Raw genomic sequence first — 15,811 nt, forward strand, 5'->3', positions numbered from 1 at the left:
TTTTGAAGTCTGAGAATGAGTGCAAAACACTGCCAGAAAAAGCTGATCTAGAAGGCATCATCAAAGAGAAACAGCATATATTGAAAAGATCTCAAGGTGTAAATGTCAGTGTTACTACACCTATCTTCACTTTGTACAGTGCAGCATGGCTCCGTATCTTTGAAAGACATCCAAAGAAGTAAATATTTTATAGTAAAAGATACTTCCAAAACAGTGTCTTCTAGGGAAGATTTTTCTGAAGCTTTGCAGGGGTGTATTTGGGACAGAAATGTGAAATTCCATGGCATTGTGGTGTTTAATGTGGTGGATGGTTTTTTGGGTGGGCTTTTTTTTTTGTTTATTTTTGGTTTTTGTAAGGAGGAGTTGGTGGGTTTTGGGGCTCAGATTACATTAAGTGTACTCATGGAATATATCAATTTTGTAGTGTCTTTTGGTCACTTCTGGGGAAAAAAAATACTTTGGATGTTATTCGTACTATGTGACACCCATTCTCCCCTCCTCTCTTCCCCATCTCTTATGTTGAGGTTGAATACATGATTGCGCTGGGGAATAGGCAGGAGGGACCATGACTGTTTTGAGAAATTAGGGCTACTGTTCTTGTTCTCTGCCTTTCTCATCCCTCTGGGTTAAAACTGCCCCAGTGGAGGTAAATAGGTTGCATCTTGGAGAAGCTGTCCCAGCAGGTTCCTGTTAAAACAGCAGAACAGTATATAACACTTACTCAGACTTTTCTGATTCTGAGAAGATTGTCAGATCTAGAACTGCAACTATGTAACTGAACCTGTGCACATTCCTGTTCTGGTATACACTTAGGCTGAATAAAGTAATAGGATTTAAAAGGAAAATGGACTGTGCTACCAAAAGTCTACAGAGTGGATTCAATGACAACGTACTGGATTTTAAGTTCTCAGCATTTTGTGAATCGTAAAAAGAAATTAAAAATGTTATCTTTAAAAGATTTTATGAAAAAGAAAATGCAGACTTTTTCCCCTGCTGCTTAGACAGTGAAGTTCTGGCTCTTTGAGCTCAGATGTGGTATTGTGCTAGTTTACGTATTACAGTGAGAAAAGAGTTCTCAAACTGAAGAGTTTGGGAAAAGGTGTGAGTTTCTGGAGGAAACACTTCCAGAAACTGTGGTGTTCTATTTTTAACTGTGTGAGTCATGCAAATTTGAAGTCTGTTACCTGTGCTATTTCTTAGAGATAATACAATAAAGGACAACATTCAGTTCTGTCTCATTTTTCTTCAAATATGAAAAACCAGTGCAATTTTCCAGCATGAGCTGATGGTTTCTGGCTTCTTGTACCTTAGCTTAGCTTTTTCGATAACTTCTAGTTTCATAAGTTGATTTTTTGTGTTATACCAAAATGTTTGTTAGCATTCTAATTTTTCTTACATGTTAGTAAAATGCTGTTTTATGAACACACTGCAGAAAGGTATTTCATTTTGGGATTAGAGAGAGAGTATCCATCTTCTGTTAGTGATTCTTATTAGTGGCTAATTATCTTCAGTTTTAGAAGTGTAGTCCTTGTTTGCAGCTAGTGTTGTTTTCCTGGCTTTAGCACCGAACTGTCTTTCCTCACAACTTAATCTCTGGGTTTGAGTTCTTCACTATTGGGTATTTTCCCTCCATTACTCTAATCACAGCACCTTTGGAATCATCACTTTTTGTAGTAATTGACCCTTCATGGTAACCTCTCTTTTTGATAATTTAAATAATGAAGATCTTGTCCTTTCTTGCTATAAGGCATTTTCTACCGTTGAATAATTTCTATAGCTGTTACTGACCTTTGTTTTAATAATGGCCTTTAAGCAATGTGAGATAGACATTACAATTCCATGGAGCATTTCATTGTTGGTCTCCTTAATTTTGTGTATGGAGCTGAAACTGTTTCACCATTACTCGTTCCCTTAGTTGAACGTAGTTGTGTGAATAGTCCCTTTTGCACAGTGTCCAGTCGGTTATGTCTGAGGGATTTATCTGCCCTCACCCTCTCAACTCTTGTGCAAGGTCCTGCTTGATAAGACTTCAGTCTTGCATTCAGAAGACTCGGTCCATGTTGTTTTGAAGACTATTACAGGGTCTACTGTAAATGCTTCTGTACCAATGCATGCATCATAGGTAACAACCAGGAGGAAATGGAAAGCTGTCAGCTGACCACTATCCCTGAAACTTGGCTGGATGAATCAAGTGATTATAGGACTGCAATTGATGGCTAGAAACTGTTCAGGAGGGACAGGCAAGGAAGGAAAAGGGGGGGTGTTGCCAACTACGTTAAAAATGGATTGATTGCATAGTGCTTCTTTTGAAACAGCAGTGCACAGTTTGCGAGTTTAAGGGTGAAAATTCAAGACCAAACCAACAAGGGAATCTTGTGACTAGTGTTTACTACAGACTGCGTATCAAGGATAGGACACTGATGAAGTATTCTTACTTCAACTACAGGAAGCATCACACTTGCAGGCCCTGATTCTGCTAGGGGACTTCAGCTGCCATGGCATCTGCTGGAAAAGATAATCTTTAAAGGTTCCTTCCAACCCCAATCATTCTGTGATTCTAAAATAAGTTTCTTGTGCTTCAGAAGATAGAAGACCATGGTGTTCTTCTGCTGACCCAACAGCTAAAGTGTGAGATGAATTATAGCTCCATTGGATAGGCCTGTGTATTTGCCATAGGAAAATCAGGAAAAAAAATTAAGCATACCTCTGTATGATAAAGCCAGTGTCTGAGAGAGTTTGAAGGTCTTGTTTGGTTAGATTTTAAAGTACATAACTGGTACTGATTTTATTCTAGTATTATTTTGAGAATACTTTGTAATATGTAGATAACACTGCTGTAAGCACTGTGGAATGTGCACCAAAGAATCATAAAAATCATCTAATAAAAAATACCAAAGCATTTTGTAGTCTTCAAAGCCTGGTCGGTTGTGCTTTATGCTAAAGGGTATCGGATGTTTTCCTCTTTCAAGTTGTTAGCTTTAAATCCTCCAGGAACATACTAATCAACGCCTGGCATAAAAAATTAGCTAATGCTCTTAACTGCAGTGTGGTACTTACTGTGAGAGAGGATGCTATTTGAAGGCTTTGTTCAAATAATGCCTCAATCTGTTGTACTCAGTAAGGTCATTTTTCTTTCTGAACAGGATACAAGAGAGCTTCCAGAAGCCAGTCAAGATGAATATGGTGAAGAGGATCATGGGCCGGCCACGGCAGGAGGAGTGTAGCCCTCAGGACAACGCGTTGGGTTTGATGCATCTGCGTCGCCTCTTCACAGAGCTCTGCCATCCTCCACGGCACATGACCCAGAAAGAACAAGAAGAAAAACTTTACATGATGCTGCCGGTGTTTAACAGGGTAAGCTGCAGAATCTGCAGGAGGCATTTTCTTTATTTGAATTGACTGCTCATATTTGTATTTCCAAGACTTTGGTTCTAGCACAACAGGAGCTTTTCTTCTGTTGGCATCCTTTCAATTTTCCCTTTCTCCTCACATAGTGTTTTTTTAGTGAATAAACCTGGCCTTAGAGATTTCCTTCTATTATCACTTTTTCTGAAGTGCAGTCCACAGTAGCTGTAGGCTGTCACAGAGCTTTACTGTAGAGTTGCTGTTATTGCAGTCATCTGATTTCAACTCTAAACTTCCTTGTAGCAAGTTATATCTGTTCATTTGTGTGATAGCAGTGTCCTTGAGTGTAACTCTTGACTCTTCTTTACAATTATCATACTGATGTATATTTAGAGATTAACAATCATAATATCTCCTGTCAGATTTGGTTTTGCTAGGCTGAATGAGCTGTGCAATTTGAATCTCCTCTTGTGATAAATTCTCTGCATTCTCATCCCCAGCAGCCCTTTTCCTATATATTGAGCCTGAACTCCTCTTCTTGGTCATGGGAGATTTTGAGCAAGCAATCTGTAGGGAAGATGTAATAGCCACTTGCACAGTGCCATTCATGTTTCACTACTCCTTTGTGCTCAGGCACTGAGATTTTGTTTGAAGGTAGGACTGTGATGACTGTCATTGGAATTAATAGGAGCTAAATCCTACTGATATCTTATGTCACTCAGTTATTCTGCCACTTCATTGTGAATAATAAATTTGATAGTAGTTTTAGGGTCTTGAAAGAGTAGTAGATACAGATCTAGCTTGTTTGTTTTTGTTTTTTTTGTTTTTTTTTTTTTTTTTCTTCCTGCCATGACCTGAACCCTTGCTTTTTTTGGGTGATGGATTTGTGCTTTCATATGCTACCGTGGAGAACTGGAATCATCCAAAAACTGAAATACAACACCTTGACAGGAAAATTGGCTCAGCCTTCTCTTAGATGGATGTTTTGTTTAAATTATGATTATGATGGTGTTAAACATTGAACTGCTAACATGCTTGTGCTGGTTTTGGCTGGGATAGAATTCATTTTCTTCATAGCTGATATGGGGCTGTGTTTTGGATTTGTGCTGGAAACGATGTTGATAACACCGTTATGTTTTCACTATTGCTGAGCAGGGCTTACACAGCATCAAGGCCTTTTCTCGTATCACCCTACCAGTGAGTAGACTGGGGGTGCATAAGGAGATGGGAGGAGACACAGCCAGGACAGCTGACCCCAACTGACTCAAGGGATATTCTGGACCATATGGCATCATGCTCAGCAGTAAAATCTAGGGGAAAAAGGAAAGGGAGCATGTTCAGAGTGATGGTGTTTATCTTCTCAAGTAACTGTTACACATGATGGAGCCCTGCTTTCCTGGAGATGGCTGAACACCTGCCTGCCAATGGGAAGTGGTGAAAGAATTCCTTGTTTTGCTTTGCTTGCCTGCACAACTTTTGCTTTACCTATGTCAACCCACGAGTTTTCTTACTTTTACCCTTCTAGTTCTCTCCCTCATAGGATGGAGGTGGGTTGTGGAGTGAGTGAGTGTCTGTGTGGTGCTTAGTTGCTGACTGGGGTTAAACCATGATAATGCTGTGTAGGAAAATTAATCTTGGTCAAGGCATAGTATTAATAGGAATTTTAATCTACTAAGTAGCATGCTTTAGTGGAGAGATCCCCTAAATGTCATTCTGTTCCCCTAGGTATTATTCCTAGTTCTACTGGTAATCTATTGTGTGAGTTTGGGAAAAGTAAACACAGTTCATCTACTTCATTTTTAATTTATCTGCTTGGATTGTATGCCCTTTAGTTATGGACTTTCTTAGTTTGTTTTTACAAATTGGCACAATAGAGTCTTAATCTTGGCTTGAGCCTCTGAAGGTTATTTTGATGCAGTTATGTTTAGAAATCTCCCTCTGGTGGTTACGGATGGCTTTTTTTCTGAATAAAGGAGCATAACCACTATAGCTGCTTCAGCACTTAGTTGTGATCTGTGGGTGGAGGACAAACATTTTCTGGCCCTTATGGTAGTTACTTGCAGTAGCATTGCATCTATGGAAATCACGATTGGTGATATAGCTGGGTTTAAAACTAGTGCAGCAATGCATGTCCTATTTCTGTACAGCAGTCTTTCCTTAGACTTTGATTGGACTTCAGAGGTTAAAAAGAACAGCTAAGTTTCTTTGCTGTTTCTCCCTTTTCTCTTTCCCCCCTTTATTTCTTACCGCACTTTTTTTTTCCTCTCCTTTATACTACTTGCTGGCTTTATCCTAATTCTTGGTCCCTCCACTTGACCCAAGTTGTAGTTGCCTCATGTCTTTGCACCATTTGTTCTCTCTCACTGTCTTTCATTAAGCTAATGTGTTGAAGCACTCTGAAAAGCAAATCAGTAGCCCCAGGTCATCTTCTTACTATGTCAAATGAGCTCTTGCGTAAGGTACCTGAGGCTAGAGCCTCAGGTACCATTTACAGCTTTTGAAAAGGTTAATGGTTTCTACAATTTTCATCTATATGAATGCATTTTGGCTACAATTTTCTCCTAGATCCCAGTTTTCACCATGTTTATCATAGGTTTTGCCTTCCCGAAGTTTCCCATGTCTCTTTTCGGTGCTTTACAGAATTAATTTAATTTTGTGGATGAACTCTCTTCCTTCTCTAAATTGTAGAGACTCTTTTGTTCCCTTCTTTGGTGAGGTGAACTTGATGCTGAAGACACAATTCTTCTGTGTTTGCCAAAAGTTTTGCTTTTGGATCCTACCTGTGGTTTTCTCTCTTCCTTTTCCCTTTGGTTTCCTTGTTTGGTTTTAATCTCACTACCCTCAACTCTCGTTTTTAATCTGTAACCTTCTTGGAGTTGTCCTTCTTGGCACGCATGTTGTCACTTCAGTTTCCAACCTTTGTAAAATCTGAATCATAGCTTGGCACATTGAGGGAAGCATGTATTGTTTGTGCTTTTTCACTTTCAGCAGTTTTCAACGAACTGCTAGTGTAACACAAACAGAACTGATTTCTCTCGGTCAGTCAAGATCTGTCCCTATTACATGGGGATTTGTTTCGTTGCATTTTGTATGAATGCATTCTCTTCTTCCTGTGTTCAAGAAGCTGAGCAGTTGTGATGTCATCTACTTATTTCTACTTCCACAGTTTCCCTTTTCAGGTTCCTGCTTAATTCCACCTTCTCCACCTTCTTCTTTTGAAGACTTACATGTAGAGGCTGCTGTGGCTTCCTTGGTTTAACTAGTTTTGTGTCTTGTGGCATGTCAACTCTCTGTGGTACAGCTTATTTTGGAACAATACTGCTATCTTAGTAACTCTGTGAGTCAGAGTAAGACAAACTCTGAAATTTATGGGAGTGAAAAATAGAACAGGAGAAGTATTTCACTTTCTGAAAAGTCTTATATGAGATTTTCAGTGGGAGATGAGATAAATCTTGGTTCTCTGTAAAACCTGAGATGACTTTCCTCTGAGACCTACTTTTGAAGATGGGAAACACTAAAACATTGCTGGAAGTTAATTTAAAAAAAAAAATCTACTTTCTCAAGCATAGTCCTTTAGCTGCAAATGTTATAAGGTATCAATTAATAACTTGATTCAAATTCAGACCCTGAATCCCTCAGTTACTTTGCATAGTTACCTGTATTCTGTTGAACAGGTTTAAGTGAGATTGAGTACTTGTGTTACTGTCTTAAGCAAAGTCCATGATGATAGAGGCATTATCTGTTACACGATCGGGATGTCTATGTTGGGAAGAGAAAACCCCAAATAGATTGTGGAGCTCAGATCAAGGCTGTTGTACCAAACCTTTATATGTACTTCTGAATGTCTCTTGTACAGAGTAGAGAGCTGTGGAGGTGGGGCATGTGTGTATTTGTAGGGAAGCAGGGTGTGTCTGTGTAATCCGGTTTTGTGAGAAGTGCGATTTTTACTGAATGCAGAGATCTAGATTGAGGAAGGTATGTCTGTTTCCTATAGGTATCTCAGTGTCCAGCAACAGGCCGCTAGTTAAATCACCAGTGTATCCAGGAGCTCTTTCGAGGTCTTCCTGCTTAACCGTGTATGAGTCTCGGTGTCATGTCCCATCCTGTCCCCACCTGCCCGCTTCAGATGTATCTGAAGTCCTGTGTAATATGCAGTTCCATTTTCCTGATATTTTGAGGATTATTAATGAGTATATCCAGAGGAGGTAAAGCATTCTTAACTTTGGTTTATAGATGCAGCATGTCTCAAACACGCTGTGTTTTAAACCATCTTGCTAGTTCTGTAACAAATGGGCTTTACAGACCATTTCTGTTTCCTCGTTGTTCAGGGAGGCTTATGAAATGATGAATCACATAGTAATGAAAGGCTAAATCGGTGCATAATTAACAAAAGATTTGTCCTCTGGAAGAGTACTCAAAAGGCTCCTTTCAGAATTCAGTGCATTCACTTAAGCATTGCTCTACCAGAGTGGCACTAACACTTTTGCAGTACATAAAGAAAGTGGAAAGAATGATAAAAAGGCTGGTTTCAAGTAAGAGGTGCTTTGTTTACATTTTCTTGAAAGAGCCATGCTCTTTCCCTTATTAAAAAGGTGATTTACTGGTAAAATGTTTCATACCTTATTTCTGAGTTTTACTACAGCCTTTAGTCAAAAGAGTATATAAATATCCAATGTAGGTGCTTGTTCCACATAGTGAAAACTTGCTTATGGGACAATGAATTAAAATCCAGTTCACCTCAGTCAATCTTTTACTGAAAATTTGAGCTTTCTGCATTTTGTGGGGTCTGCTGACAACTCTAGGCAAGCTCAGGAGAGGTAGTAGGGCTCTTAGTTTTGTCTCTTCCCTTAGTCTGAGTGAAAGAGCTTTAAGCAGTTAATGATGACAAGATGCTCTGCCAATGTGTGTTCTAGTCTAGATAACCTTGCTTAGGTTATACCAGCAAATACGCAAGCCTTGGGATGCTCTTCCCTTCTTAAAGCTATGTGGAAGTTAGAGGCCCTCGGATGAACTGAGAGCTAGCACAGACAATTGCAAAAGGAAGTCTTGTGAAAGGTTTAGGGAAATTTGGATTGTCTGTACTGGGAATGTTGTGTACTTTAATCCAAATGAGGGATGTTTTTCTCGATCTGTTGAGAGCAGTTGTCTACATGTAGTGTCTGGGCATCTGTTTGCTTTCTTTAATGGTAGTTAAAATTTCCTGTATTAGAAATGCTTATGGTTTTGGTGAAAAATATTTTAATTGTGTGGAAACCGAGTGTTCAATTTCACTGCTGTATTTCTGGCTCTGTTTCATCATGACTTTGCAATGTGAGTAGGCAGGAAAAGTATTTTTGGCTGTTGTGTAAAGTGGCAGAGCAACTGATACTAGAGGGCAGTAAGAAGTCAGACTTAGACAAAGGTTATTCTGTCTCTCGCCTTTTAAATTTTCTTCAGTAACTTTGGGATTTCAAGGGAAGTTGTTTCTGTAATTGTCTTGCATCCCTGTTGGCTGTGACATTGTGGATTTCACTGGATGTCCCTAGACTTAAGAGTGACCTCAGCCAAGTATGTCGGCAGCTCAGCCGTAATAGTATAACTGAGTCATCCAGGGAAAGGAGATGAGGATGAAGCAGCTGTTGAGTCCAAATCAATTGTACTGCTGTAGGTTGCATCCTCTTTCTGAGCAGCAAATATAACATGTGGAACTAAAGTTTCGTTAGAAAATCTTTTACACTTCCTTCCTTATTTCATGACTCCTGCAGGTCATGAAAGTAGCCATGAGAGAGAAAACTGTAAAGTAGTAGGGAGGTATCGAGACTGTTCAGGTGTTTAGCAAGCTAGTCTGCACAGCACTGACACAAGTGGTGATACCAGAATTCAGATTGCAGGCTTTGATAATCAGTATTGTGGGTTTACTGTGACCGTTTTAGGGCAAGGTTTACATCAGAAGTGTGGATAGAGACTCCTTTTTGTGAGCAGTCCTGAATGAAAAGCAAGTTAGCTGGAAAACTAGCTAATCCATTTTGAGCTAATGTTGTGTTCTATAGCTTAGTGGAGTACCACAGAATTAAAGCCTTTCTCCCAGTTAAATATTATCCAAATAAATGATTTACTAACCAAATTAATGCTTAATTACTCTAATCAAATGATGATTTATTAAAAAAAAATAAAAAATCTGTAGTAACTACTGCTGTTATGTTCAGGAGGATCTCAAGAGAGGAGAGTAAGAGAGTGCCAGCAACATGACGTTGTCAGTTTCTCATGGGAAGGTGGTAACAGGGCAGTTGTACTTCCTAGCTCCTTCTATAAGATTTTACACATATTTTTACATGCATGTGCATGCAGTTCACCCCTGTGGGATGTTTAGGTCCAGCCAGATAGTAAAGAAGTTGCTGTTAAAACAAAACTCCTGTTGGAGAATTTGCTCTGGTATTTAGTTTTCACCCCATTATGTGCAATCTCATTGGCCTCGGCCTTTGTGGAAAACTTGTGATTCCCTTTTTCCCCTTTATTCATCAGATCTTATGTCCCTGAATATGTTAATGCCAACTATGAATATATCTCAGAGCATGCACTGTGAAAACCAGTACAGTGATGAATACTTCAGTGGGAAAACAAAGACCATAGTAATACTCCTTCAAGGAGTATTACTTCCTCCAAGGAAGGTGGTAGTTCATAGTGATGCATCCATTTTTCTCGTTTTAGGTGTTTGGAAACGCTCCTCCAAGTACAATGACAGAAAAATTTTCTGACCTCCTGCAGTTTACTACTCAAGTGTCACGATTGATGGTGACTGAAATTCGACGGAGAGCATCGAATAAGTCCACAGGTATTGTATGGTTGCATGTTTGGGCACATGCTTGAGCACGAGTTTGGGCTTTGTGAGGTGTGCATTTCAGATCAATCATAAGAATACTATGAGATGCCATCCACAGAAACTGTGCAGGCTCAGAAATTTAAGTTTCTGCAGTGCAAATGTATTGTCTACTGGTCTTTGGGATGAGAGAGAGAGGAGGAGGAAGAGCTAGAGGTTTTTTTGCCTAGGTTACAGAGAAAGCTGAGTTCCACAAACTTGACAGCCCATGAAAGAGAGAGGCATGAGCTAAGTTGCATCACTACTGGTAGAAGGAGGCCAAGGACATGCATGTGGACAACTGCTGTATTTTGCCTGAGGTGACTGTTGGTGGTGTGTTTTGTCCCTCGGATATGTTAACGTTTCAAAACCATGTATTTTGAATTAACTGCTGGCCTGGAAGCTAATAAGATGTAAAATACAGTGAGTATCACATTAGGACCGACACTGCCAGCCTTATCAAAATGTTAGAGGATCTCTCTTCTATTTATTTAAAGTGTCAGAGTAAGATTTGGTTCTGTTGAACGCTGAATGTGTATTGGGACCATGAATGTGTATATCTGATGATGTATTGGGATTTGCGTAACTGAGGACAGTGTGTCAAGAAGACATGTTTCATTAGCTTTCCTCTGCAATTTCCTCTTTTCAAGAGGAGTGCTTCCAAGAAATATCAAGGTTTTGTCTGTTAGATAATTTTAAGATCTGTGCTGGTTTCTCAGTTTGGAATTGCTGAAAATAAGGAAATACCGGGCTGGAAAAGGCTGTGCAAATTAGTACACATGAAGTCAGGAGTCACAAACTGTGCCAATTACAATTTCTTTCCATTTAAGTAGAGTGACTAACAGCGAAACATTCCAGATGGTTAAACAGATATCGTAGACAAAACCTGTTCTCTCTGGGTAAACAGGCACAAAAAAGCTTTTATTTGGGTATTTAGGGGAAATAAATGTCCAAGAGCCACGCTGGCAGAATGGTGGTGTTAATTTGACCTTTTTTTCTGGAGAACATCTGTTGTGCCTGCTAGTCATTTGGATTCTGCTATGAGTGGCTATTTTTGTGTATTTATTACTTAAGCCATACCTCTGCTTGTTGCTCCAAGATAAGCCAGTTGTCATCCTTAACACCTCACAAATCAGAGATAATTTTGTTATTGGTTTTGGGGGTATTCTTGTTTTCTACCACACTTGGGAATTTAACCACAATGACTTAAAAGAGAGTTTGGTACTCTCCTAAGCTTTAACGTTCTGTTGGTTTTGTTAAAATGGAAAGCAGACATTTTTTCTGTGTTATAAAGATTACTATTACTTTGGTCGTTACACTCCTTCCAGATCTTGGGTAAGAAGGCCTGAAAGGTCTGTGTTCTGCAATTGAATTGTGACTTGATGGGGCCGTGGAGTTGCAGTTTGCTTTCCAGGAATGAGCAATTAACAAGCTATTAAAACTCATAGTTTGCAGACTTCTGTCTTAAACTGTTTAGAGCTAGATAGAAATTTCCTACAAAACTGAAAAAAAAAATAGAAATGATTGGCTTCTTAGAGTACACTGAATGTTAAAGATGTAACATTGTGAAGGTTTTGCATTTTTTTAAACTTCTGTTCTTTTTGCATACCAAACAAAAAGATACATCATATCTTAATAGCTATTAACAGGTAATTATGTCTCCCAGCATGTTTTTAAAAGTGAAAAATTTCAACAACTGTATGCAGGAAATGTCTCTGGTAATATCCAAGTGCAAATTCCTGATGGTGTGAAGTGCTCGGTTTAAGTCAACAAAATTGCTGGGCGTCTTTTAGAGAGAACCTTTCCATAGAAACAAAATCAAAAGTCAATTTAGATACTTAAGGGAAGAAATTTTACAAGAATTTGCTTCCTACCTATAAAGAGATAAATGTGTTGGCAGTATTTTTCAGGTGGAAATGTGGTATGATGGAATCTTGCTTGTTGATGTGTTGGTTTTTTTTGGCGGGGTGGTTTGCTTTTCTTTCCCTCCTCCCCATCTCATAGTGGAGCACAGGGCAATTGTTTTCATCAGGCTTTTGAATATTTATGCTAATAGCTATGTGAGTAATATCTGCATTGTGGAGGTATATCTCAGTTATTCTTGGCAGACTGTAGTAGTTTTCTCAGAGTCGTGTTTTACGATTCAGTAGTAACTGTGCCAGCACTCTATCTGAAGCAGTCTCTGAACATTGCCATTGTAGTTACGTGATAAACTAGTTTCAACTGTGTTATTTCTCTAGTATGCATGTAACCTCGGAGTAGGAAAACCAAAGTGGTTCAAATAGAGTTAAATTTTCTTGTCTAAGTCTTTGCTGCACAACAGTGATAATTTGCAGCTGATAGCAATAACCCTGTCTATGAGGATTAGTGCATGCTTTCCCTTGCCCTGGGGTGTCTGGTCTATTTAGAAGATGGTGAGGCCGTGGCTGGGATAGCACTATATACTTGAGATGTTTAGCTGCCAAATTTTCTACAGTAAATCTAATTTTATGTCTGAGTCGATCAAGAAGTTGTGGTAGTATATGCTAAAATATATGTTCAAACGCCTGTTTCTAGTGTCGTCTCAGTTCTGAAATGAACCTTTCTTTTGGGAGCAGGTACATCAGGCTCAGGGCTGAAAAAATATGATTTCTCAAAAACGGGATGAGGACAGCTGGAATCTTGGTAGAATAAATGTGGCTACTAATGGCTGCTTTGCCTACTGATGCTGGAGGAGAAGCAACACTAATATTATGTATTTTTTTGAAAGATACACCCTGGACGCAATTGAATCCTCTGTGATTTTGCAAATATTTCAACAGCATGTCCTAGAGTGTTTGGCACATCATCATAATTTAGACCAAATGCAAAGACAAGCATACAACAGTGAAGATTGATTCAGCCAATACCTCCTGTACAGACAGCAGGACTTGTGTGTCAGCTCAAGCCGGGCTCATGCACGATGAAGTGTGGTCCCCAAAGTCCTCTGTGTGCAAGTAGGTGAGGGAGCTGCTCTCTCCATAACACACACATGCCGTCAGCTGAATAGCCTGGGACCTTTATCATTTCAGTGACTACCTGTACCTGGTACACGAGAAATCCCAACTACTGAATAGTTTCACATTGCAAACTTAAAGATAAGTGCAAGCTGCCCCCCCAGATCAGACCATGAACATGTGTAACTGAGTGTTTGGTGGCTTCCCGACTGCAGTGACTCACAAACAGAAAGCAAGAAACAAGGCTAAGTACAGAGTACACCTTTCTCTTTCACTCTTAACAGTCTTAACACTCTTACCAGTCATGTCGCAGCAATGTGCAAACCTGTGATTTGGTACCTTGTAGTGCTTATTCCACCTTTACTAATATTGTTTTCTAACTGAGTGCTATGTTGCCTTCATCTTGAGTGCACCAGATGACATACTGATAGCTCCCATTTGTTTAATGTGTTAGAATATATAAACATTTGATATCACAGAGAGGTTCAGAATGATTCCCTTAGTGATGGGCAACCTGGAAGGTCCTTCCCTAGTCAAAATATGAATAAGTGGTTATGGAGACAATCTGTGAAAACTGTACAGAAGGGTAGAAAATTGAAGAGTGAGAAAGCAAAATGATTCATCACAGGATTTTAACCTCCTGCCAAGGTCAATTTCAAAAGTTTGGGTGGTTGTGTGTTTTGTGTCTTGCTTAATTGATTTCAGTCAACACTTGTTCTATATTTGCAACATTCTCTGTATGCATTTGTCTCTGTATTTACTATTTAATGATAAATTATTTTTAGCATACCTCTAGGCTCATTCAGCTAATCCCTCCTACTTCCAGAAACAACATTTTCCGTTACTGTTTATAACCTCTGAATGTTGTGGAGTTGTTTGTTTGTTTCTCTCCTCCTCTTTCCCCTCCAGTTTCAGTGATTTACTCAAACTGTTTAACCAGCGAAAATGCTTTTAACCTCTTCAGGCATTTCTCTAACAGATCTGCTGAAAGACTATCATTATATCATCTTCAGACCACTTCAGGAGACCAGATTGATAAGCTTTGTCATAATATGAACCAGAAAACCACATCAGTGGTTTGTATTTGGCCTCTAACAATACCTACCTTTGTTCTTTTTAAAATTCCTTTGATCTGCGAACTCTGCCTTTATTGTTCATTTTTATTGTGGTTTACCTCTGTCACATCAGCAAAACTAACTTTATGTTTGCTTTAAATACAGAAAACTTAGTCTTATTTGTTGAAGTGCCTCTCACAGTTTGGATAAGTTACAGATGGTAGTTAAAGGGAGCTTCTTATCTTCTACTAATAAGTAGCCTCTTGGGCTCCTCCCACAGCGAAGTCTGAAATTTTCCTGATAGTGTTACTTGTAGTGTCTTCTCTGAAGAGTTGAAGATCTTTCTTGGAAAATAAGTGGATTTAGTGGCTTCTTTCAGACCTATTTGGTATGTCAGTTAACTTTTCTTCTGTTAAGAAGAGAGTATATTGGAAACGATATCACATGCTGTGCCTATACGCCTTGTGCGTTTTTTTCATTCTATATTCTTTTTCCTGCCTTGTGTGTGACTTTGCTTTACAAGGTGATTCTGGTTTTAATTTACTGAAATGGCTCTGAAAGGGAAGCAGTATCCTATCAGCTACTTATCAGGAGTCAGTTGTGATCAATAGCTGCTATATCTTGTTACTTTTGGTTAACCTTCAATTTCTTTTTGATGCTTTTTACCAGATCTCTCAAGGCAAGTGCAGTACAAGATAGTTCCTTTCCAGGAGATCCTAGAAAGCGTATTCTTTTATCAGCTGGGTTAGTGAGGCTAAATGCTGGCACAATTGAGGTGTTTATCTTTGGCTGAGCAGCTCTCTGTTTCTGCACAGTGCAAAGGCACCAGCCGCTTGATATCCATGGCTTGTGATGGCAGCACAGCACTGTTCCTGATGATTGAAGAAGACTTTTTGCCATCCCATTTTTATTTGGGTTGATACTTCTCTCTTACTATCTAGGCAGTAGGAATTATTTGTATTCTTTAACTAGTCATCTGACTGTGTTTCCAGGTATTCCCTGTACGGAGTAGTGGAGACTTCTTGAAGCCTTGATTAGAGAAGGGGTCCCTGACATCAGCTTGCTCCCCACCATCCCCCTGACACACTCACCCATACCTCCCACTCTCCCCCATCCCCTTTTCTATATTCAAAGGTATTTTTTCCCTAATATTCCAACCTGGTGTAAGAATAAGCTGTACAACAGTCTCATGACATTATTAGATGCTGTTTATGATACTAGAACATCTAACTGAAAGCATCATGTACTGGACTTGTCCTTAGTGCTATTGCTATAAGCAATGATGTTGCTTTTAATGCGGTGATGCTTTTTGTAGCAATCTGAGCGGATCTAATCCTGTTGCTTTCCATCTGCTGCTTTTCTGAAGTCGAGGATTGAAAGCATTCATGTCATATCTTATGAATGAAATGAATTCTGGTGCTTTATTCTCCTAAGCCTCTATCCCATATATAGTGAATCCATGCTGAAAAATCTGTGTATTAACCATGTGACCACATAATTGTAGTTATACTTAATGCATATGTGCTTGCACAGTTGTAAAGATACATATGCTTACCTATTATTTTATAGGTTTTTCTTTACTCTTTTGCCATTTTCTGCTA

General features: G+C 39.2%; 1 protein-coding gene across 1 annotated transcript in view; it reads left to right on the plus strand.

Annotated features, from left to right (window-relative positions):
- Nucleotides 1-3,152: 3,152 nt before the first annotated feature.
- The window catches only part of WDFY3 (WD repeat and FYVE domain containing 3), a 113,557-nt gene continuing 100,898 nt past the window's right edge, over nucleotides 3,153-15,811 (plus strand). Inside the window, exons 1-2 of the mRNA XM_080618803.1 lie at nucleotides 3,153-3,354; nucleotides 10,033-10,156. Coding sequence (XP_080474929.1) covers nucleotides 3,175-3,354; nucleotides 10,033-10,156 — 304 coding nt within the window. The 5' untranslated portion in view covers nucleotides 3,153-3,174. The remainder of the gene's footprint in view (nucleotides 3,355-10,032; nucleotides 10,157-15,811) is intronic.

The sequence above is a fragment of the Psittacula echo genome (genome assembly GCF_963264785.1).
Source record: "Psittacula echo genome assembly, chromosome: 1".
NCBI classification, from domain to species: domain Eukaryota; kingdom Metazoa; phylum Chordata; class Aves; order Psittaciformes; family Psittacidae; genus Psittacula; species Psittacula echo.